The sequence below is a fragment of the Amphibalanus amphitrite genome, unplaced genomic scaffold (genome assembly GCF_019059575.1).
Source record: "Amphibalanus amphitrite isolate SeventyFive unplaced genomic scaffold, NRLGWU_Aamphi_draft 000072F_arrow, whole genome shotgun sequence".
NCBI classification, from domain to species: Eukaryota; Metazoa; Arthropoda; class Thecostraca; order Balanomorpha; family Balanidae; genus Amphibalanus; species Amphibalanus amphitrite.
In genome coordinates this window covers 1,184,063-1,206,084 of record NW_024881568.1, presented here as the reverse complement: position 1 = coordinate 1,206,084, position 22,022 = coordinate 1,184,063, and the positions used below count along the sequence as shown (strand labels likewise).

At 50.1% G+C, this 22,022-nt stretch overlaps 2 protein-coding genes across 3 annotated transcripts in view; both read left to right on the top strand.

Moving 5' to 3' along the window:
• The window catches only part of LOC122379153 (dopamine receptor 1-like), a 31,351-nt gene extending 9,726 nt beyond the window's left edge, over positions 1-21,625 (top strand). Inside the window, exons 1-2 of one of the 2 annotated variants that reach the window (XM_043361107.1) lie at positions 4,714-4,854; positions 18,987-21,625. In XM_043361107.1, the coding sequence (XP_043217042.1) occupies positions 19,038-20,195 (1,158 nt within the window). In that variant the 5' untranslated portion in view covers positions 4,714-4,854; positions 18,987-19,037 and the 3' untranslated portion in view covers positions 20,196-21,625. Of the gene's footprint in view, positions 1-4,713; positions 4,855-18,986 lie in introns of those variants that run through there. The other variant, XM_043361108.1, reaches the window with a different exon arrangement.
• Positions 8,980-9,627, top strand: LOC122379137 (glycine receptor subunit alpha-2-like). Its single transcript, XM_043361083.1, has one exon. It carries the CDS (start codon positions 8,980-8,982, stop codon positions 9,625-9,627), a length of 648 nt encoding a protein of 215 aa, XP_043217018.1.
• Positions 21,626-22,022: the final 397 nt, after the last annotated feature.

Here is a 22,022-nt window from a genome sequence, read left to right as displayed (position 1 = left end):
TACGTACTTTTGACATTGACCTAAGTTAGGTACGCTAAAGAAAAAAGGAACATCATCGGCTTACGTGTAGATGTAAACGGTTAAGGAATCAGATTGATCAGGTATGACCCTTTTTTTTAATCCAATGATTTCGAAAGAAAACACTTCGGCAAACTGACCCAGTATCTAAAAGAACACAGGCCAATTCCATTTCCGCACATGCGCACTGTGTTCAGATTTGGTATGTACCAAAAGCGCACGGTGTTGGTATAGAGCTGTCCTTCGCCTTATCGCTCCTTTCTGAGCAGTTCCAGTGTATCACATATCTCATATTATTGATCAGAAGACACTCGACCCACCTGCGAACCTCTTCCGCATGATTACTCCAAATTCACAAAAGCATCTAATATAGCGGCAGGCACTGGCATCCTTAATAACAGGTCAGCAGGCGTGTGCGCCGGAGCCGCGATTCAATATCTGCCGCATCGGGAACCGCTCTCGGGAGCTGACTACATTGGAGTGCAGTTGTCCGTGCACGGATGCCACGGAACGATTGTTTTTATTTCCTAGTAGTTCGTGGCTGGTGGGTGTTGAATACCGTCCTTCGTCTGCCTTCTTGGCTGTGTGGTCCGTAGAATGTCATGACTCAGCAGTCGGCACCTGTCGGCGTCTCGTGCAACTGTTGCATTTCAGGAATGTTTCGTGAGCTGGTCCCTCCCATGGTGTGGGAGCTCTGTGGACAGCTAATTATGAACAGGGATGCGATATACGGGCGGCGGTCAGCCAACGTGCCGTGTGTGCAGAGGACGAGGTGGCCCGGGGAGCCACACATGCCCCGCGCAGCCGCTGACATGACTGACACATGGATGACGCTTTCTGACGTACGGGTGACACATGGGTGACACTCGGCTGACACGCTCGCTGTCACAATGGACGCACTGGGATATGCCGTTTGACACGATAACATGTCGCGTGGCAGAAAACGTGAGCAAAGCTTTCATATAAATATTGAAAGCAGGGATGCGGAGCCGTGGAAATTTCAGACGGCTCCGGCTCCGGCTGCGACTCCGGAGAAAAAACAGCTCCGGCTCCGGCTCCGGATGAAATGCCATGGCGGCTCCGGCTCCTGCTCCGGCTCCGAGTAAAATAGTCTGGGTCCGGCGGCTGCTCCGGCTCCGACTCAGTACATCCCTATGCGATCAATTAAATACGGGTGGAAGAAAAAGGTGATTGGATTGATACACGTTGCTTCTGTATTTGCATAACAAGGCTATATTCGCAACAGCACAAGCAATCAGCGAACAGGGTATATAAGCACGTGGCGGAATATAATGTATAGGTATCTTTTTCAGAAAGAAACACTCGCAGTCCACTGCTTTGGGTTCAAAACGATGGCCGTCACCTGATGACCGGTCCTCCGGTTCTGGGGATGTGCAGTATGTAGACGTTGGGATGGAGGAGCAGACAGGAGGTGGATTACGTACTGTGGGACACTGGGAACACGTATTCAGCTTTTTCACTCACGTGTGGCGTACCACATGGTTTACTGCCTTGTACTGTCAAACCGAACTATAGTAGGTCAATAAATTTTTCCTCTTAAAAAACCATGTCGCCCCCTTTGACGGCTCCGGCTTCGGACTACATATATTGTTTCACGGCTCCGGCTCCGGCGCCGGCTTCGAGCAAAATGTGCCGGCTCCGGCAGCTCCGGCTCCAGCTCCGGCTCCGGCTCCGCACCTCTGAATTTGAAAGTGTTTTTATCCAAGTATTCGTCATTGGATAAAAAAAAGCTCGAGCCTCTCCGTTCGTCCGTCCGCGGTAGTTCGGTTTGTTCGTCATGTTCCCTCTGGTCCCCCGGCGCCTCAAACAGGTGTGAGCCGCCGCGCACCGCCGCTGATCGGTGCTGGCTACTGGCAGCTCGACTGGCAGCTCGTGCGTCATAGAGCTTTAGGATCCGTCAGGCAGAAACTGAGAGGAAACTGCCGGATTGGTTACTGGTGGTTGGTGCGGGAGATTTAAATAAGGAATAAAGTCGCGTATTTGAAGACATGTCAAAGTTTTTTAAGCCAAAAAGTTATCCCTTTAGTAAATGGCATGTTGGGCATGTTGAAAAAAACAGGCATTTAATTAGCAAACCTCATACAATACACCAACACTATTCAATGTTTGACACCGTAAATCAGCCGATTCAAGCTCCATCATGCTAAAACACTGCTTCGGACTGTATTTTGCAGTCATGCAGCGAGACATATCGTTTCTATGTGCATCTGACCATGAGACAGGCATGTGCCTTGCTTACAAATAGAGCTATAGCGTGCGTGAAACTGCAGGTTACATCCCAAGACCACCAGCATGAGCACAGGAATCTGAGGAAAAACATGCAACATGACCCACTATAGGGTGACCAGGGCGTTTCTGATTTCGCGGAAGTTAGTCCGCCGCCAACACGTGAGCTTTCAGACGCAGTGATTGTTCATCTCTCTGTCCGTGTATCTGTCTGTCTGTCTGTCTTACTGTGTGTCTGTCTGTCTGTCTGTCTCTTTGTCTATCTGTCTGTCTGTCTGTCTGTCTGTCTGTCTGTCTGTTCGTCTCTCTGTCTGTCTGTCTGTCTTCCCGCCTGTTCTGTCTTTCCGCCTGTTCTGTCAATCTACCTGTACGTCTGTCTGCCATAGCGTATGTTCAGCGTGGACGGGAAGAAGCAGCACCTGATCACACTTCCCACTCTTCTATCCATCAGCCCGTGACGATGAATCGGCGCTCGCACGCGGATAGACCATAGACTGAGGATGTGAATTGTGAGCGGGATGCACCATACAGTGAGCATTTACCACTGCTCTTTTAATTATAACACTGAGCTCGCCGAGCCGCCATGTTGGCGAGCTCTCGTGCGCCGGCTGTGGAGATTTCCCGGCACTGCCGGCCCTATACCGGTCTCATTGGCCAGTTGCGCCGCACGAGGGCCAGATCATCCAGCTCCCGGGAATCAGGCCGGTGCGCCGCGCTGGCACGTGGGGTGACGGGTCCGCGGGAGCAGAGGGGGCTGCATGACTGGCCCGCATACACTGGCTCCCAGTGCCGAGCATTTACAGAGCACACGAAGTATTGCACGTAGCTTTAAACATGCAATTCACATTTAATTACATCATAAACTTTTGAGTCGACGCGATACTGCAGATTTTTGCTCTCATTACATTCAGCGTTTTCCATTGACTTCATATTTATCCCGAAATCCCCGTGTTTCGAACCGGATGTCTGCTTTGATTGTTCTGAAGGATTTAAGATAATAAACATAGCGTGATTATGGATGCGAACAGTCGTTTCAACCATGAGTGCAAAATGCATTATGCTAGACCTTACCATGCTTAAACATATGGGTCTAAACTCTAACGAAAAGCTGCGATCTCAACAAATTGAAAGAAACATAGAGGCGGCATGAAAACCAATATCTGCTGATTGAATGGACATTTTTGCACATGGCCCACTTGTTATCTTCCGGGGGCTTACAAACATACCAGATAAGGCAAGGATCTTTTTCTGCTGGCAGGTATAGGTATGTATTGATTGTGATTAAGGCCAGGAATGAAAGCAGGGATAGTTTGCCATATAATGGTGCCGTTGAACTTGAGCTGTATTCAGTTGAAGCAAATAACTTATGCCACCATTTCCTTTGCCGCTTTTCACGCCTCCATTTGCGAGGAGAAATTGTTTGTGTCCTAACGACAGGCTGTTGATAAGCTGTCAGAGTTAAATCTCTTCTATAAACTCGGCAGACTAAGCACATTAAGTTGATTGTGTTGATCTGCAAAGTCAAATTAAATGAAGCAACTGGATATGGTATTGGCCAATAGGCGAAAATTATTGCATTCTATTGTACGAATATGCGGGTCACATCGGCTGGGGGATCCGCTAGCTTCGTCGGTCAAAAGAAGATCGTGTATGCACTGCCTGCACAGTGCACTTGGTTTGGAGTCAGTCTTGGAGGCTGCTGGCAAACTCAAGCTGGCCTTGAAATATGTCCCTGTTTGATGGACCCTTTCGTTCATATGGTCTGGTGAAAGATTTTGCGAACATTTAATTTAGCTTATCTTTTATCTTCCTTATCACTTAATTCTTTATTCGTTTTTCTTGTAAAATACGCTTAACTCATATGTGTTCGCATTTCATTGTTTTAATTTAATCCAATTTGTTTCACCAAAAAAATAGAGGTAACATAGGCCAATTTTTCTTCCACTTACTCCGATGGTCCCGCTGCCATGACTCGAGGTTAGCAGCACTCGCGGTCTGCCTGCCCCTTTGAGAGGGTGCCGGTGGCAGGGACTTTTAGCCAGCATCGCTGCCGCGCTTTTTATAACAGCCCGACCTGCCATCGCCAACGGGTGATAAATACAAACGATCGTCCGGCGCCGACAAAAAATCGCGCTTATTTGTATTTAGCTATTTCGGATATTTTAAAGAAATTTCGGTTCATTGTTTTGATTGGAAGGATTCGCGAGGTCAGAGTCTGCGCTGAACAGACCTTGTTGCACAGGCCCTGACATCCACGGTCCGATCGAAATTCCGGTTTGTGATAATTCAGAATTGGCAAAGTTCAGGGTGGTTACCTAGTCGGATACGTCTGTGTCAGTCGCTGGTCATATAAGCTGGTATTTTAGCTGATATTTGCGCCAGTATGAACCCCCGGCCGTCCGACGACACGCCGAAGGGTCGCCGGCCACCCACCGACTGTGCCGCCTCAGTCACCTGTGGCGCACCGCTCGGAAAGGAGCCGACAGAGAGCGGGCGGGGAGCGGGCGGAGAACGGACGGAGAGCGGTCCAGGTCGCAGTTAGTGGCTTGGAGCAACTGGAGCTGGAGCAGGACCGACCAGAGCACACAGGTCAGTGCGCCGTTTGGTTAAAGGTAGTGTGCCAGCTTTCCTGGACCGTATGGAGTTAATGGCCCAGATAAGGAGAACCGGATTTTTAGAACTTATCCATACCTTCAAAACTCATGGAAACGTCTTAAATTCTTCAAATTTTGAGTACCCTAGTGCGAAATTCGCCCCGACGGGTTGTCGGTCGTACCCCAACCACATTTCACACCACTATGAACAGTAAATGCACACACTGAAATCGCTATTACCGATAGGCTCATCCAATCAAGTTTCGATAAACCCGTTCATCATCATCTCCTGCGGTTTCGAACACGCCTGTTAGGTGGTGCGGTAGACCGCGCCCAAAGCCAGGGCCCCGGTAACGTGAGGTAGCCGAGTCGGGGCAGCGTGCGCTGACCCAAGCCGGGGCCGCGCGTCCTCCCGGTGTCATGTGATAGCCCGGGGCTGCCCGCGGGGATGCGGTAGACCGCGCCCAAAGCCGCGGCCCCGGCTTGGGTCAGCGCACGCTGCCCCGACTCGGCTACCTCACGTTACCGGGGCCCTGGCTTTGGGCGCGGCTTCTGCTCATACTTTGTGGTGCGGTGGTGGTGCGTCGGGCCGCGCGCTCTGACTTCGGCCAAGAAAAATGCGTCAGCTGATCATTGTCATTTCTGCCACTTTCATGTGGTGAGATGGGGTCATAACTTTAGAGACGGCTGTTTCATATCAATTATTTTACATAAAATAATATTTCAAACCATAAATTAATGTTTGACAGCCAAATTAAAGAAACAATACCAATACAGGCTTACAGTTTGAATTCGACATTGTGTTGTCTACGATTAGACAGCTGATAACTCATTCCCGTACGTCTTAAGTCTATAATAACCTTTGCTTATTGTCTCATGTGCGCCGCATTCGTGATTGTTGCCGACGCCTGTTTGCAGGTCAGCCCACTACAGTTGTTATACATATCGAAAAACCGATAAACTTTTAGGCGAAAAAAAGCACTATTTTAGGCCCATTTTTGATTTTTTTGCGATATTAGGTAAAAACAGAAGCTTCTTATCCTAGGAAAAATAAAATTGGAAATCATTCGAAGGTGGCACACTACCTTTAAGGACTGATGAACATAAACGGTGTGACAGAGAAAGATATAGCGCATGATTAGGTGTTAATCAACTAACCCGCATGGCGGTCGCAACGGGAGTTTGTTGGCGACAGGTTACCAGGGGTATCGAAAATAGCAGTCTTGCGAGAAGCAAATAGCAAACGCATTGGTAAGTATAGCAAACGCATTGGTAAGTCACAAGAGAGCCGATTAATATTGCTTCGGCCATGTTACCGATACCTAAGCTTCAAACACCACCACAGATCGCGGAGAAGGTTCAAACATTGCTATTTCACATAGATTAAGGCTCCTCAGCAAAATGAGCTAGAAGGGCTCCAAAAGTACGTAGTCGGTAGCACATAAACGACTTTCGCACTAAGTATGTCAACATAGTTGACCTCTGGCAAAACCTTTGTTCTTCCCATTTCATGAAAACAATAAATTATATTTTTACTGGCGCTTTTTACAATAGCTTTTTCATCAGAAAGTTACGAGAAAAATTAACCAGGATCGCAATTCTTACGACAACAAAAAAAAACGTATCGAATGTAGCAAAACCATGTTTGCAGAGCCATACGTTACCTATTGAAAATAGCAAGGCGTTGAACGATAATTCTAAGCGGCTCATAGTTTTTTTTTTTAACGTGAGCTGCTCGAGGCAATCTGCGCGACAATAGTCGGTGTCCCAGGTTCATTGGTTTCAATTGAAAAGGTGTCATCATCAATTGAATGATATTAATCATCAATCATGATATCAATCATGAAAATGTTGATGTAAGTTTTTCATGAATGCTATCCTCCAATTCTCGTCACGTCAAATAGGCATGATATTGGCTATTGCGTAAAACTACATAGACAGATTTCAGCTTGTTTCACCCTCGTTCACTGCACCTATAGGACTATGCGACTCCCCGACTGTCACCTCGGCGACTTTGGCCGTGAGACGACGCGGCTCCAGCGCGCTCAAATCCATGTGTTTGTTGGCCGGGCTCAGTGGGCCGGGGGACGGGTGCGCCGTCTGAACAGCCCGCGGCGACTGTGGGCGGCGCTGTGCCTCTCCGACCGGCTCCGCTCTGAAGTGACAGGTCAGCAGCGATGTCCTCGACTGGCCCGGGGGCGTGGTGACGTGTCAGCTGTCTCTGGACAGCCGGAAATGACACCCTGCTGGGACGCAGAAAAAGACAGAGAAAACAACTCAGACGGCGACAGGGCAGACATCGGGGAGCAGAGATAGAGTAATATGTATACGCGTTTGTGTTTTGAGAGAGAGAGAGAGAGAGAGAGAGAGAGAGAGAGAGAGAGAGAGAGAGAGAGAGAGAGAGAGAGAGAGAGAGAGAGAGAGAGAGAGAGAGAGAGAGAGAGAGAGAGAGAGAGAGAGAGAGAGAGAGAGAGAGAGAGAGAGAGAAGGAGAGGAAGAGGGGGAGCACTCATTCACACGCATATCCATTATTGATACAAGTAAATATACCCTAGAATCAATACCCTCTAGCAAATCACGTACAACTCCTCACGGGGGGGGGGGGGGGAGAATATGCTTGATTGTCTCATCCGTTCGCACACGATACAGGTAATCTGCTTACGATTATTGGCAGAAAAGCTATTAATGTGGCTGGACTTACTTCTCCCGCGACTCATGGTGCTAGGCTGCAAGGTAACTCCCGTGTGCGGCTTTGGAGCAGGTACCCAGCCGAAAGAAGAGCACCAGGAAGGGGCTTATATTGCACACCTGACTAGTTTGTGAACAGCAATGCATGTGTAGTCAGCAAACGTGTTCGGTTTTGAACTGGTCGGTAACTTTTTGCATAACTTTCAAAGAGCACCCAACACGGTTCATTTGTTGACCGTGTCGATTAGCATATAGTAACAACCGATAGAAATGATGGAGATGCTGAGCTAAAGACATGCAAGAACATTGGAAACATGCTTTTCCCTGTTTCATCAAAATCGCAGCCAACTGTTCAGCTACCGCTGCTGTAAGTGCCTCACCAAACCACGTGTTTCACATCTGAATTGAAAAGTCGCTGTTGAATTCACTCACTTTGAGTTGCAAAGTATGCTTTCATCATTACACATATTTTGTTCCTTTAAATATTTGCCTGCTTGTATCATGGTACAAAACCGTTAATATCTATAGAGGTTATTCTTTTGTAAATGTCACTTAGAGAAATCGTTTGGATATAACTATGATCCGTTATCTCATATAATCCAGAGAAGGCAAGCAGTCAAAGATGAGGTGCTTCATTGTTATGCTGATCATTGCTCTATCAGGGAATATTGTACAGGGTATTTCTCTAATGAACAGCTCGGCTGCATACGGATTTCTTCAAGGTCGATCAATTTTTCAAGACGATGATTCAAAGGCAAAATTTGATGGCCTTATTCTAACGCCGAGAGATTATATGAAGCGGCGAAGACCAACGTTGCACGACGCCAGAATTCACCTGCGTGCTCCTAAAGTGCCAAAGATATTCAACTGCAAGGAGGGACTGCCGCCACCGACTAAGGTTCAGTTATCTGTTCACGTTTCTGAAATAAGCTTGGTAACGAATGGCGCTGTGACAATGTCTGCATATTTACGCTACTCCTGGGAAGACTACCGCCTCGCACCGCCGGAGCAAAATATGCGCGGAGAATTCATAGAAATTGCTCCAACCGTAAAGGATTCTTTGTGGCTTCCAGACTTGTACATTCCCAATGCAGCAAGCGTTATAAGTCCCGTGATATTTGTGCCATCAACAAGTTTCAGAATGTACAGAAACTATACACTGTTTGCGAATCAGTACCTTCTTCTGAAGTTGTCATGTCCATTCAATTATGCCTTGTTCCCGATGGATGTGCAAATTTGTGATGTTGCCTTGCAAAGTTTTGGAAGAAACCCGTGCGAACTAAATCTAACGTGGGCAGACAATAATCCATTGTCTTACTCCACATCGACACTATCCCAGTTCTCTTACGAAATTCACCGTGCCTCCGCGAGAGCGCACAGCAGAACCTTCCACTCGGGCAGCAAGAGTCCGCTGGAGCGCGCGCAGGTGCACATGTACGTCATCCTGAAGCGGCAGATTATGTTCTACATGATGCAGATCTACATCCCGTCCATCCTGTTCGTGGTGGTGTCATGGGTGTCGTTCCTGATCCCGGCCGAGATGGCGCAGGGCCGCATGCTGCTCACCATCACCACCATGCTCACCATGGTGTCGCTGTTCGCCGCCGGCAGCGAGTACGTCCCCAAGGCCAGCTACGTCAAGGCCATCGACGTCTGGATGTGCGTCTGCACCTTCCTCTCCTTCTTCGCCGTCGTCAACTGTCTAGTGGACGTTCGCATGGAGAGCATGATCATGGGCAACATGAGGAAGAGGGCGGCGCCCACGTTTGTCCTCACCGGCCAGGCCCGCCGGCAGACGGTAGTCGAGATCTTCCGCAAGTACGCCATCGGAGCCAAAGCCAGGGCGCCCGGGGACGGTGAGCCTCAGCACTCGGCTGAGGACGAGGATGATCTCATGGGCAAGATCCTGCGGTTCTGTCACAAGATGCAGCGAGGCGCGCTGTACGTTTACCCGATCGTGTTTATTTTGTTCAACATTGTCTACTGGACGGTGTGTTTCTCGCACATGGAAGGACCAACAGACTCGATCCACAAGGACGCGTTGGATAGTGGGATCAAAGGCACTGAGGTACCCAGATAATTACGTCATAAAGGAAGCGCTCCCATATGCCAACTGCCAACAGATTCAAGAGTCAGATAGCTTGCGTTCAAAGCGTACCTCATATCTGTTCAGATGTGTCGGCGTGGCGAAATATATGCAGAAAACAAGAATAATGCATGTGCAGCTAATAGATACTGGAGACGAATTTGTGGGTGCATGTATGTTTTGCAAACCATCAAACGGAGACTCCTAAGGATACCATTAAAGTTTTCAGATTCTTAGCGATAGTGGCACTTGCAGGTGGCACAGGAATTATCTGCATTCCGACTGTTCCTATGGGTAGTTTGCGTCAGTGCTGTGCGTCGTGATCCGTTGAAAATCACGTTCCATTCAAATGATACAGTTGTAGTGATACATCAGACGTTGGTTGCTGACTATTCACCCAACAGCCTTTCAGAGGCTTTTGATAAATGCTCACAAGGGTCGATAAGCCCAACATGTCGGTGGCAAAAATGACGCTTCATTTTTCAAATGCCGTTTTACCGGCAGCCGGTGTATTCACGGATGCGGTAAAGCCCTTATCGAACTGTTTTGGCGGTCGGGTGTTTGGCCTGGTTGCTATGCTGCCGGCCCACATTTCGTGGATAATCGCTGCCCGTTCTGTGTGACGCTGGAGCAGCTGTCCTGTCGCTGTCCGCTCGGGTATTTCTGGCCAGTGCCTTAAGCTTTCAAACCACCAGGGCGTTGGCACCGTGTTCCACCTGCCTCCAGCGAGCGCGCCTTATCTGGGCTGGTGCGAACCTGCGCGAAAACATGCTCAAGATAATGCACCTGCCGCTCTGTCTTACTAAAAAGCTCCGCCGTCCGCTTGTTTGCATAAGTAAGCGCCGTCGGCCGATCGACGCATCGGTGGCCGATCGGCGCCGGACTGGTGCCGGCAGCGACGGTATACGACCTGTGGCTGCGCCGCCGGCGGGCAGTGTGGAACGCCGGGTACAGGGCGCTTACATACTTCATCGGACTGGCTTTACCACTTGGCACTTAGAGTAATTTCTTTTCAAGCCTGGCACAGGTAGTGCAGCATTGAAACCGATGAAAACGCTGAGGACGTACACGCATCACGAACGCTCATGTTTCAAGCAAAGCCTCAGTCACATCAATTCTGCTGCATCTGCCTGTGCGACATCGACCGCAAAGGTTTTAAAGTTATGTAAAAAGTAGCAGTCTATCGATTTTATATCGATCGCTCTGCGACCCCCAAAAGCCCAGATTTGGTGAGCCCAAACGCATTACTAGACATTGGGCATTAATAGTGCAAATAGAATTCTTAGAATTCCAGAGAATGTCACCGCTTTTGCACAGCACGTCTGCTAATCTGTATCTAAATGCAAACTCAGTGTTTTATTTCAGGCCATTACAAACTTCGACATAGTCCTTAACGAAAAAAAAGAGAGAAGTAATCCAGTCCTCGTCGGCAGTCCACATAGGTATGCATATTGCATAACTCTGCTGTCCTGTTGAACTTCCCGTCTGCCCCAATAGAGTGATATATTATTGCGTTACCCAAGTTACGTTGAGCTAAGCTCCCAAAACCGGCAAGCATCGCTCAGTTGGGCCCTCGGCCGAATGGAGTTCCTCTGTCGCCTCTGTCGACGGCACAAGTGCATTACGCGTCGAGCCATTCATTCGTTAGTCGTGTAGAGCGCCCTCCTCCCATTGCACATCGTGAGTCCATCTGTCAGCCGGGATGGCCGTCCGTGCTGCCCTGCCGGCCGGCCGGCCGTCCCCGGGGACCGCTGACCCCGTCCCCGTCCCCCGGCCCTTCCCCGTCCCCTCCCCGCCGCCGCGCCGGCCGCTGCTAATGCGGCGCCGGGAAGCCGGACAGTGGCGGGCGCGCTCCGTTCATCATCCGACACAGCGCCTTCAGCGGCCGGTGCAGCTCGGCACTGACGGCTCGGCCTTAATGAGCCGGCCATACGCCGCCCTCCTCACCCCTGCCCCCACCGCCGCGCCGCCTCCTCTTCCAGTTCGTTTTTTTCCTCCGCTTCCCCCAGCCAGCGGCCATCATTCTCCTGCCTCATTCCACCGCCTTCCACCAGCGGCAAACAACTAATTCAGGGCCCCTAAACTCCGGACACAAAGCAAGCTCGTGTTCACGTGTACCGCTATTCACAGCGCGCTCTCAGTCCACCCCATAGCTCGGTACTCTTCTCACATACGGCACACCAGCAATCGGCCGAGCCCGGAAGATATACCCGCGCCGTCACCTCCCTACTCGCTCGGTGGTGTTACATTCCCATTAGCCGGTCGATCTGCTCGCGGCGTGACCGCCGCTCGATTACCATACCAATCGGTGGTCAGTTATGGATGATATCGGTCCGTACGCGGAGCCCGGCCCCGCTGAGATGGCTGGAATGCCACAGATGACAGCTTAGTCAGGGTGGTCGTGTCGCACCGATCTTCACACGGGTGCACGACTCAATGTGGCTCTTGATAACGCAACGGACAACGTTTTACGAGGGTGTGAACTTCCAATTAGAACGACGCTAAGTGCTGGACCTTAACCGAGAAATGCACAGCTTCTCACAGGTGCAGAAAGCAAAATCACTCGTCATTGTACGGAGACCTTCTGTCGCACGGAGTCCTTCCGCAGTACGGAGTCCTTCCTTCGTTCGGAGTCCTCCCGTCACCACGCAGAGTCCTCCCGCCACGGTGGGAACTATGCGGCGGTCTACTTGTGTGCCGAACGAGCGGCGGTACCCAACGGCTCACCCGCCGCTGAGCGTCATATGATCACGCTGTCTTGTACTGAAGAGAGGTCAGTTACGGGTGACCAGTAAATTGGTCACGTCAGGGAGCACAGGCACTTAACCCGCGCCGTGCTGGTGGCCTGAACTTTCCGCCGAGTGCTGGGGGGGGGGGGCGTTTTCACGCCCCCCCGTCTAACTCGGCTCCTGGGCCACGTAGCGACACGCGGTAAGCGGCAATCGAAAGAGCGTCAAAAATAAGGACGAAAACACTTCGGTCATTTTTTGGGTCAGGTCAAAGGTCAGGTCACCAGAGGTCACCAAAGGTAAAATGTTGACTATTTCAACATTTTGGAAACTGCCAACGGCTATCTCGGGAACCGATAGAGCTACAGCGCCGCGGAAAAGCGCATTCGATAGCCCTTTTACAGACCTTTCTGAGTAATGTTCTCAGATTTGACCTCAGGTCAACGGTTTAGCCTCCAGAGGGCAAAAACTCCAAAAATAGCCGTTTTTACGAAAAACGTTTTTTCGTCAATAACTTTTGACTCATAAGCGCCATTACATTACTTTTGCCAGCATCGTGTTCCTCTCGTCGAGACGCGTCGAATGAACTATTCGTTGACCTTGAAAGGTCATTTTGAAAATTTGACCTCAGGTCAAGGTCATGACCTGACCGAAAAGGGTCATGTTGCATATCAGTCGATCCGTATCGTCGAGCTGAACACATCTGACGTGTTTTCACCGCTCTAGCACGTCTCTATCAAAAGTTATAGCCAAAAAACTGCTGGCGACCAATCATGACCTGAGATGACCTCAGGGGCACACAGAGGGGTCACTGGTGCATTTTTCCTATTCAGTGTGTCATGTTTACCTATGAACCGATGTTTGAGAGCGTTTTGAACGATATTCGTCCAAAAGAGGCGCATTTCAATTTTCTCCCATTGACTTATAATGGAGATGTCGCAAAATTGACCTGACCTTAGGTCACATATATCAAAAATCCGAGATATACATTTTATACATACTGTTACTCATATCAATCGCTGAAAGTTTCAAAGTGATCGTTCAGTCGGTGTAGCTATAGCGAGCCTTTGAACTTTTTCTGAGGTAAGGTCACTTGACGTGACCTGGTGACCTGACCTTGAACGGCCTAGGTCTGAAATTTTCACAACATGTGCGGAAATGATGTAGGAACACGTGTACCAAAAACGGCGGCGCTGCGCGCCGCCGTTTTTGAGATATTCGCGAAAAACCTGAGGGGGGGGGCGTAAAAACGCCCCCCCCCCCAGCACGGCGCGGGTTAATGAGGTGTCGTTAAATGACATATGCTAGCTAGGGAAACATAATATTTCAGGGGAGCCTTTGTAAATGTCAAAAGGATATATGTGTTAGGTTTATCATTTTATGAGCGTATCCAACATTTGCCAAGTCACAAGCGATTTATATCTGTTTCAAAACGCTGAAGCCACCTATTTAACATCTAAGAAGAATTAAAAATGAACATTATTCAGGTGGCTGTCGAGCGACTCAATCAGCAGCATTAGCCGCAGCCATGTGACCTGGGCCTAAAGCTTCAGGGTCTGATTTAGTAGGGCCTTTGGGCCTTTTTTCGCTTAGTGTGGGGTAGCCTAATTGAAATCTTAAATCATGAATCACATCACCAACGCGTCCCAAAGTGGGCTTCCGTTCTTTCCTTCCCATGCCCGAGCTAAAGATGTGCCGCCGCCTAATAAACGCTGGCATCCTACGCTTTGGTCGCCTCCGCCACATTAATAAGCACAAAAATATACATACTGGTGCATATTCCGTGAAGTAGACTGCTGGCGATATGAGCAGCACGTGACGCAAGCTGGCCGTTTTTATAACTGAGGAAACGGGTGACGTAAATTATTGCCTCACAAACAGCGTTGGTTCAAAGCTCTCTCCCTAGAACGCAATATACTACTGCGCCTGAAAGTATGCTGCACCGCTAGACTCGAGAGCCAGGAGTGGTACCAAGTTCTCTCCCTAGAGGACAGTAGTGTACCACGCCTGAAGGTATGCTGCAACGCCTGGCAGCGGTGGTTCATAGTCTTCTCCCTAGATGGCAGCGTTGTACTACGCCTGAAGGTATGCTGCACCGCCTTACTCGGTAACCATGGAATAGTTCACATTTTCTCCCTAGAGGGCAGTAGTATTCCGCGCCTGAATGTATACTGCACCGCCTGACTCGAGAGAAGACAATGCGTTGCGACTTGCGAATGCACTTTCTGCGTGGTTTTCTGCGTTGGTTTTACGGCATATCATGTATTACTTGTTTTGCTTATGCAATTGAACTAATTAATGTGTTTAGCCTTCACTGCACAACGCCGCATGCACATACCTACCTGCATTTCAGTTGTGTGAGTTCATGTGAATAGCGTACCTTCCAACATTGTATGACACCAATGGCTCATGTTCCTCATAGCGGAGCTACCGCGCTCCGAAAGCCATTATTTCCATAATGATTTTGCCGAATTGGTCCGGTCTACACTTGGTCAGATGCTGTTCTCAGTTCGTATCAGGTATCATGTAGCCAGTAGCTGTAAGTCGGCCTATTGCGCGTATACGGGCGGTAGATGTAGTTAGTAGTACCCATGTGTAAGTGTCTGTGTGTACGTCGGTGTGCATTGTGCAGCGTGCCTCTAGCCCATGCTCACAAAGCTATTGTAACTGAGATGACGTCATCATTTTTTGTCTTTGTTCTGGAAGCCATACCTATACTCGTATATCATTCCTACAATATTATGGTACCTACTCTGATGATGACTGGGGAAGTTTAAAGGTAGCATTGGGTTTAAGTGTTGTAGGTATAGCATCCATTGGCGAAATAATGCGATAAACTTATTGGACCGAATAGGAGGATACCTTTATCACTGAAAACAACAGAAATGCTTTAGCCGGATGTATTAACTTGACTGTGGACTAATGAGTATACCATGCATTATTACTAACATAGATATAGTAGTAGTAGTAGTTTATTGACACAGTCTTAGGTACTAGATGGATAAAACCCAGAAGACAAGTGTCCATCAAAACAGATCATATACAAAACATATTAAAACCGTCAAACATTTCATACAGAGAACCAGCGTCCATTAAAACTATACCTAAACACCACGTTAAAATCCGTCGCGTCATACGTTCTCACATGCCAGCAAAACTCTCTGAGAGTATATGGCCAAATCCTTTGGACTACTTTTCATCAAGCTTGCCAAACTATCAAAGCTCAGCATTGTAAAATTTCTCCTAAGTGGCTCAGTGATTGGGCAGTCTAAAAGTACATGCGCCTCTGTTTGCACACCGAGCCGACAGGAGCATAGCCTCTCTTCTGTTGGGATTCTAGCCCACCTCCCTGTCTCTATTCTAAGGCGGTGTGAGCATAGCCTTAGTCGTGTAAGTGCTGTACGAGCCCGTTCTGAAACATTGTTAGTATATATCGGGTGAACCGTAAAATCAGCATTAAAATCGATGTATGTTTTTCTCCTGGAAGATTCAGACCCTGTTATTTTCATGTGTATGTTTTGAAGGCTCCGCTCGCGAATGGACCCTGGTGTTTCTTTCATAATATTACCGATATATGAGCTCGCGGCTGTGTTTGCCTGCCTGTTCAGTTGCATGGCAAAGTGAGCTGGGCTGCCTACAAAATTAGATCGGCTTGTGAGCTTCCTCAGAAAGGAAATTTGAATTTCTTGGACCACTGCTTTGCCGTCTGGGGAAGCTAACTCTGCATGTACTAAATCGTTGCAGGTTTGGCTTCTTACAGATAATAACATAGACATAGACATATGCAATATACATACGGATTAAATAAGTATGGTCACCATGGCCAGACTGGTAAAAAGATACACATTTACAGTGCGTAGCAAATAAATAACCATGTAAGACCTTACTCGCAAAAAATATCCCCAGCCGCATAGTTAGCTTTTAATCAATGCATAGCCTGACTCTCGCGGGATTGGACAACGCATGCGCTCAGCGTTTCCTGTCGGTGTTGTGCGTAGTGATGTGTCGAAAATGCGCCTGTGTACCCAACTCGCCTGTTTTGTGGACGTCGTGTCAATCTGTCACGCCTGAGTAAGAGTACCTCCCTGGACAGAGCATAGGGGGTGTTACTGAGCGGGGAGGGGAGGGGGAGGGTCGTTTGAAATTCACCACCTCATCACGGCCGCGCCTCCGAGTAGCGCGCTGATCAGGCCTGGCTCTGATGTCGGCACAGTTTGTCAACACACTTTCCGTTTCATTACTTCGTCATCTCATCTCCGTAGGCGAACTGTGAACGACGAGCGGACACATATGCAATATGCAAATGGCCGCTCCCAGGGCCACCATCTGTGGTAACCGCCCCCATTGGGCGTTCAGAGTGACTTACCGGGTGGGTGAAGGTCAAAAGGTAGACATTCATCAAATGTATGTATTTGTGTTACATGAGCTCTGTTGAACAATTTCAACAATGACTGATGACTGATATTGGCTACTTATTTAGCGTATACGTCAACATGTATCAACAGCATACAGATTTGAAATAATCAAGGGAATTTAATTGGTATCTTTAACTGGAGACCTTGTCCAAAGTGTGCCTAATTGGGAGCTTTGGCTGTCTTTTCAGAACGCTAATCCTTGACAATATCCTTTCAGAAATAAGTTATCAAGAAGGCAACGGAAGTGAATGATTTGATATGCACTGTTACGTAAGCATTAGTACATTATTCTACGGTACTCGGAGGATATTTTCGGCGAAACCCGATGCTTTTTTTCGCCGGTCACTGTGACAGACGCGTGTGTCTGTCTGTGACGCTGTTTCCGCCAGCGCCGGCGGAATCCTTACAGTGCGACTGAACCCGGCACGCGACAACAGCGCACCGCAGCCTCACGCCTACTATACCTTCCTGTCCTATAGCCCACACAGAGTACACGGCCAGCTGACAGTAACGCAGGGCAGCCCCACATCTATCACTGGCCACACAGATCACACAGCCAAAGCGACAGCAGCACACCGCAGCTCTAGACCCTCCGGATCATCTCCACACAGACCAGACTTTCTCTATTCTCTATACTGTAACAACGGAACAGCTGAACATATTCCTCCAGCCCTGCTGGTTATATTGGCGGGGGCACCACAGTTCCATCATGGAAATAGCACCAGGGGCATATATTCTCCGCTGCGTCCACAAGTACGGGTATTTCTGAGGCCGTGTGAAAAGGCGGGAAACTGGGAGATGAGCGAGTCAACATTCGACTGAACCTATGTTAAGTTGTAATACATACCTGCCTTCATCGATTAAAGAGCTTGATGTCTTTCAGAATACCCACTAATTGGTTCCATAACTCGAGAAATGTTTCACTTTGAGAAACAGATTACGTCAGGCTTTCCATCACAGAGGTGTTACGGCTTACGAACTCTTCCTAGAAGTGTTTTTGATTTAGATCAAGAATACGCTCACTTCCCGAACATGCTCACTTCTTAAGTGAGTCGTATGATCCCTTGCATTTTTTCTGAAACATTACAGCATACTAGCAGCTACTTTGATTGGAAGTGTCACTATGCGGCTGCTCAATTTCAGTTTGTTAAATGACGGTAGTAATACGAATTGGATAACAGCTAATGCTCTTGGTTCGCCCCCTCGATCTCTCCCTCTCTCTTTCCTTAGCCAGGTGGCTGACACTCTTTTGGCTCCGTTGACAGACGACTGAACTCTACCTATACCGGTGCTGGAAGAGATGGCTCACACCATCGTCCAAGCGCATAGGTCAGCGGCGCTGAGCACAGGCCGGAGCTACGTTATGACATCACAGATGACGTCACCAGGCGGCCTCTGACGTCTACTGCGTGATTTACGTGTTTGAACTGTAACAGTTTGAACTGTTTGAACTGTAACTTAGAGCGTCACTCATGCAGAACTATAAAATAGCCATAAAGAGCACAGCTGAGTGATAGTTCAGCTGTGGCAGCTTCCCGTCTAACTAAAATCCGGCCGAAAAAGTTCAGCCAGGTGGAGGGTTAGGCGTAGGAAAAGAAAGTACCCCAATTCATAACTACATATCGAGTGTAGACATGTTCGCGAACGGTATATGATTGGTGAGTATATGCAGACAGAAGTTAAAACAGAAGTGGATCCTATGTTTAAGCGTGTGGCAGCCCGACTAAAATACGGTTTATGTCAAACAGAGCTCTGTTCGGATCCCGAGCACGGCTTCCGTGACACAGCTCGGAATTGTCACCCGCTGATCGAATCAGCCACTTAAAGAACATAAATTCTGTGCTGGTTCCCGTTCGGTGCCTCCTCTCGTTCCATTAAAGTTGGAAAGCCCGAAACATCATTAAATATTTCGTTTGTTTGCAATAAATTGACGGCAGCAGACGGGCGTTCGCAACCAGCCGACCTGGCCAGAATATCAATGAAACCGTTTGCCTTGTGCCTCTGTTTTCGGATCTACCGAGAAAAGCGTTTTCGAAACAACACTAAAGAAATACATTGGACCTGATAGCAATGGGGTATTGCTGGCATCATAGACTACTGCATATCAGTAAATGAGTAATACAGTAGTCTATGCCGCCGTATATATATACTCTCCACGTGTGACCTGACCTGCTGACCCTAGCTGATCTGTGGCTTCTCTGCGTCACAGAGTCGTCCGTCGATGTGAGGTCGGCCAGCCAGTCAGTCCCGTCCCTGCATCATGGCCACCGCCGCCAACGACTCGCTCTCCGCACCGGCGCTGGAGCCGCCTCTGGAGGACGTGGCCTCGCTGAGTCTGGGCGCCCAGGTGTTCATCGGCACCTTCCTCTCGGCCATCATCATCCTGGCCGTGTCGGGCAACATCCTCGTCTGTGTGGCGGTGCTGACCGACCGCAACCTGCGCAAGATCGGCAACCTCTACATCGTGTCGCTGAGCTTCGCCGACATGACGCTGGCCTGCCTGGTGATGACGTTCGCGCTCACCAACGACCTGCTGGAGTACTGGCCGTTCGGGCCGCAGTACTGCGACACCTGGATTGCGTTCGACGTCATGTGCAGCACGGCCAGCATCCTGAACCTGTGCGCCATCTCGCTGGACCGCTACATCCACATCAAGGACCCGCTGCGCTACGGCCGGTGGATGACCAAACGTGTGGTCACGCTGAGTATCGTGGGCATCTGGCTGATGGCGGCACTGGTCTCGTTCCTGCCCATCTCCCTGGACCTGCACCGGCCGCCGGGGCGCAGCGCCGAGCCGGTGGACGAGCGCGGCCTGCCGCAGTGCGCGCTGGACCTGACGCCGCTGTACGCGGTCGTCAGCAGCTGTATCAGCTTCTACATGCCGTGTATGGTGATGTTGGCCATCTACAGCCAGCTGTACCTGTACGCCAAGCGACACGTAGAGAGCATCAAGGCGCTCACCAAGCCGGTGATGTTCGGCACGATAGACGGCGTGGCGCCGCCGCCGGCCTGTAACCGGTGCCACGTCTCCGAGAGCAAGGCGGCCACCACGGTCGGCTTCATCGTGGGCGTGTTCCTCGTCTGCTACGTGCCCTTCTTCTGCGTCAACATCCTGGCCGCCTTCTGCAAGACGTGCGTACCGCGACTCGTCTTCCAGACGCTGACCTGGTTCGGCTACAGCAACAGCAGCTTCAACCCCATCATCTACTCCATCTTCAACGTCGAGTTCCGCGAGGCGTTCGCGCGCATCCTGGCCAAGGTGCGCCGTTCGTGCGTGCGGTTCTGCCAGGCGCGGCTGCGGCCGAGTCGCGCCTGCGGCAGCAAGTCCTTCTCCTCGGACACGCGTCTGTCGCCGGTGCCGGGCGCGGACGTCGACGGCCGCCGCTCGCCGTACGTGGAGCGGGTGACGGCCATCTGACCACCGCTGCTGCCGGCGGGCCGCGCCGCCGACGAGCCGGCACCGTCCGCGCCCTCCTCCGCGCCCCCTCAGCCGCAGACCAGCTGCGCGCGGCGGACGGCAGAGGTGGCTGCGCTGCCGCCGCCGCCGCGACAGGAACTGATGATCTAGCGGGACCCGCAGTCGACCTGCCAAGTGCCGGCGGTCGTATGGGATCGGCGCCGTCTATGGGCGCGATCGGGACGTGCTTGGACTTGGTGGGACGTGGTAGGACGCGGTGGGACTATAGGGACGTGCGCCGTAATTTGTGATCTCACTGTGCTAGACTGGGCACAAGAGACCGTAGCAGATTGACGTGCCTGCTATGGCGGCGGTACATGAACAAACAGCGAGCAGCTGCGACCTCCGTGCTGCAGTGAACGCCTGGACCGTCCTGTGATGCCCCCAGCCAAATGGGTCGGTGTCTGGTGTGTAGAAATTTCCAACAAGTGCAGTATCAAGGATCTGGATCCAGATTTTGGATGACATTGCGATTCTTTATGTACAATCGGTGTTTTTGTTATTTGTGGATCGAAAAAGGAGAAGGAGAGAGCGAGAGAGAGAGAGAGAGAGAGAGAGAGAGAGAGAGAGAGAGAGAGAGAGAGAGAGAGGGTTGGAAGAAGGGAGTGAAAGAGAAAAGAGAGGGGGGCATTAATGTGTTTTCGACATGAAAACATACCGCGCATTGCTAGTTGACTTGAGTCCGTCTTTTGTTTACCTGAAGCGGGTTGAATTCTCATCGTGTCGCTCTTTTTTCGCCAATCGTTGCGTGTGCCGACTGCCCCTGTGTTGAGCCCGTCCATAGTGGCTTTCTTCGCCGTCTACTGATCTGGGGTGACCTCCAATGAGGGCCCAGCCAGTCACCTGCCACCGCCGGTCCGCCGACCAGGCGATGTCGGCGGCTCCGTCCCTATGCCCACTGTCCAGCCTCTGGGACCACCCATCGTCCCAGTCATCACTTCACCACAGATCTGTCTCATCTGCCGCTCATCTGACCTGACCTGACCTGACCTGAGTCCGCGCTGTGTGTTTGTACGGGCATTGGGGCGACGAATTCAGCTGCTTCGGTGTGGACGATCGCTCGGAGCAGCCGAAACGCCGGTATGGAGAGGTTGTCGTTCGTCCAGTGTTGTACCCAGTTCATGTTCCGTGCCATAACGACCCCGATGCCCTTTGTTCGCTCGTGTCATTCGCCGCTGTGCGCCGCCATGTCTCCATATGATCGTGTCTGTGCTGAACCTGTCGACAGGCTCTTCATACGCGGCGCCGACTGTGTGTCGCCTCTGTGACTGCGACTGTGACTGCTGCCGTGACTGACTGTGACTGTGACTGAGCCGGCAGTCACGGCAGACTCACGGGCCGATGTGAACTGAGCCGAATACACGGCAGTGGCAGAGCTGCTGCCAAACAGGGAGAGTTTCGATCCGGCGTTCTGGAGATGACGTGTATGTGTGGAACGGTGCCCACATGAATGGTGTACGCATTACACTGTCAGTGCATTTCGGTGCAATGATAGATACCGCATTAAAGGTACCTTGCACCAACTATTCTTTTAATACTCTTTACTGGAGTTATATTTAGCTGCTTGGCGCCAAAACAATCAATACGCTTCCTCATCAAGCTATGCAATGGGCCACTAGGTCATCGTCATGCCCCAGCTTATTCAGAGACATCCTTTAAATTCTGTAGACCACACACAGACGTGTTGATGTGGTTTCAGAGACACTAACTTTTCCGATTAACCCTGGGTGGCGCACAAAGAAATCTTTTGGCCAGCTGAAAGCGGAGCACTTCCCCCCGATTGTGCGC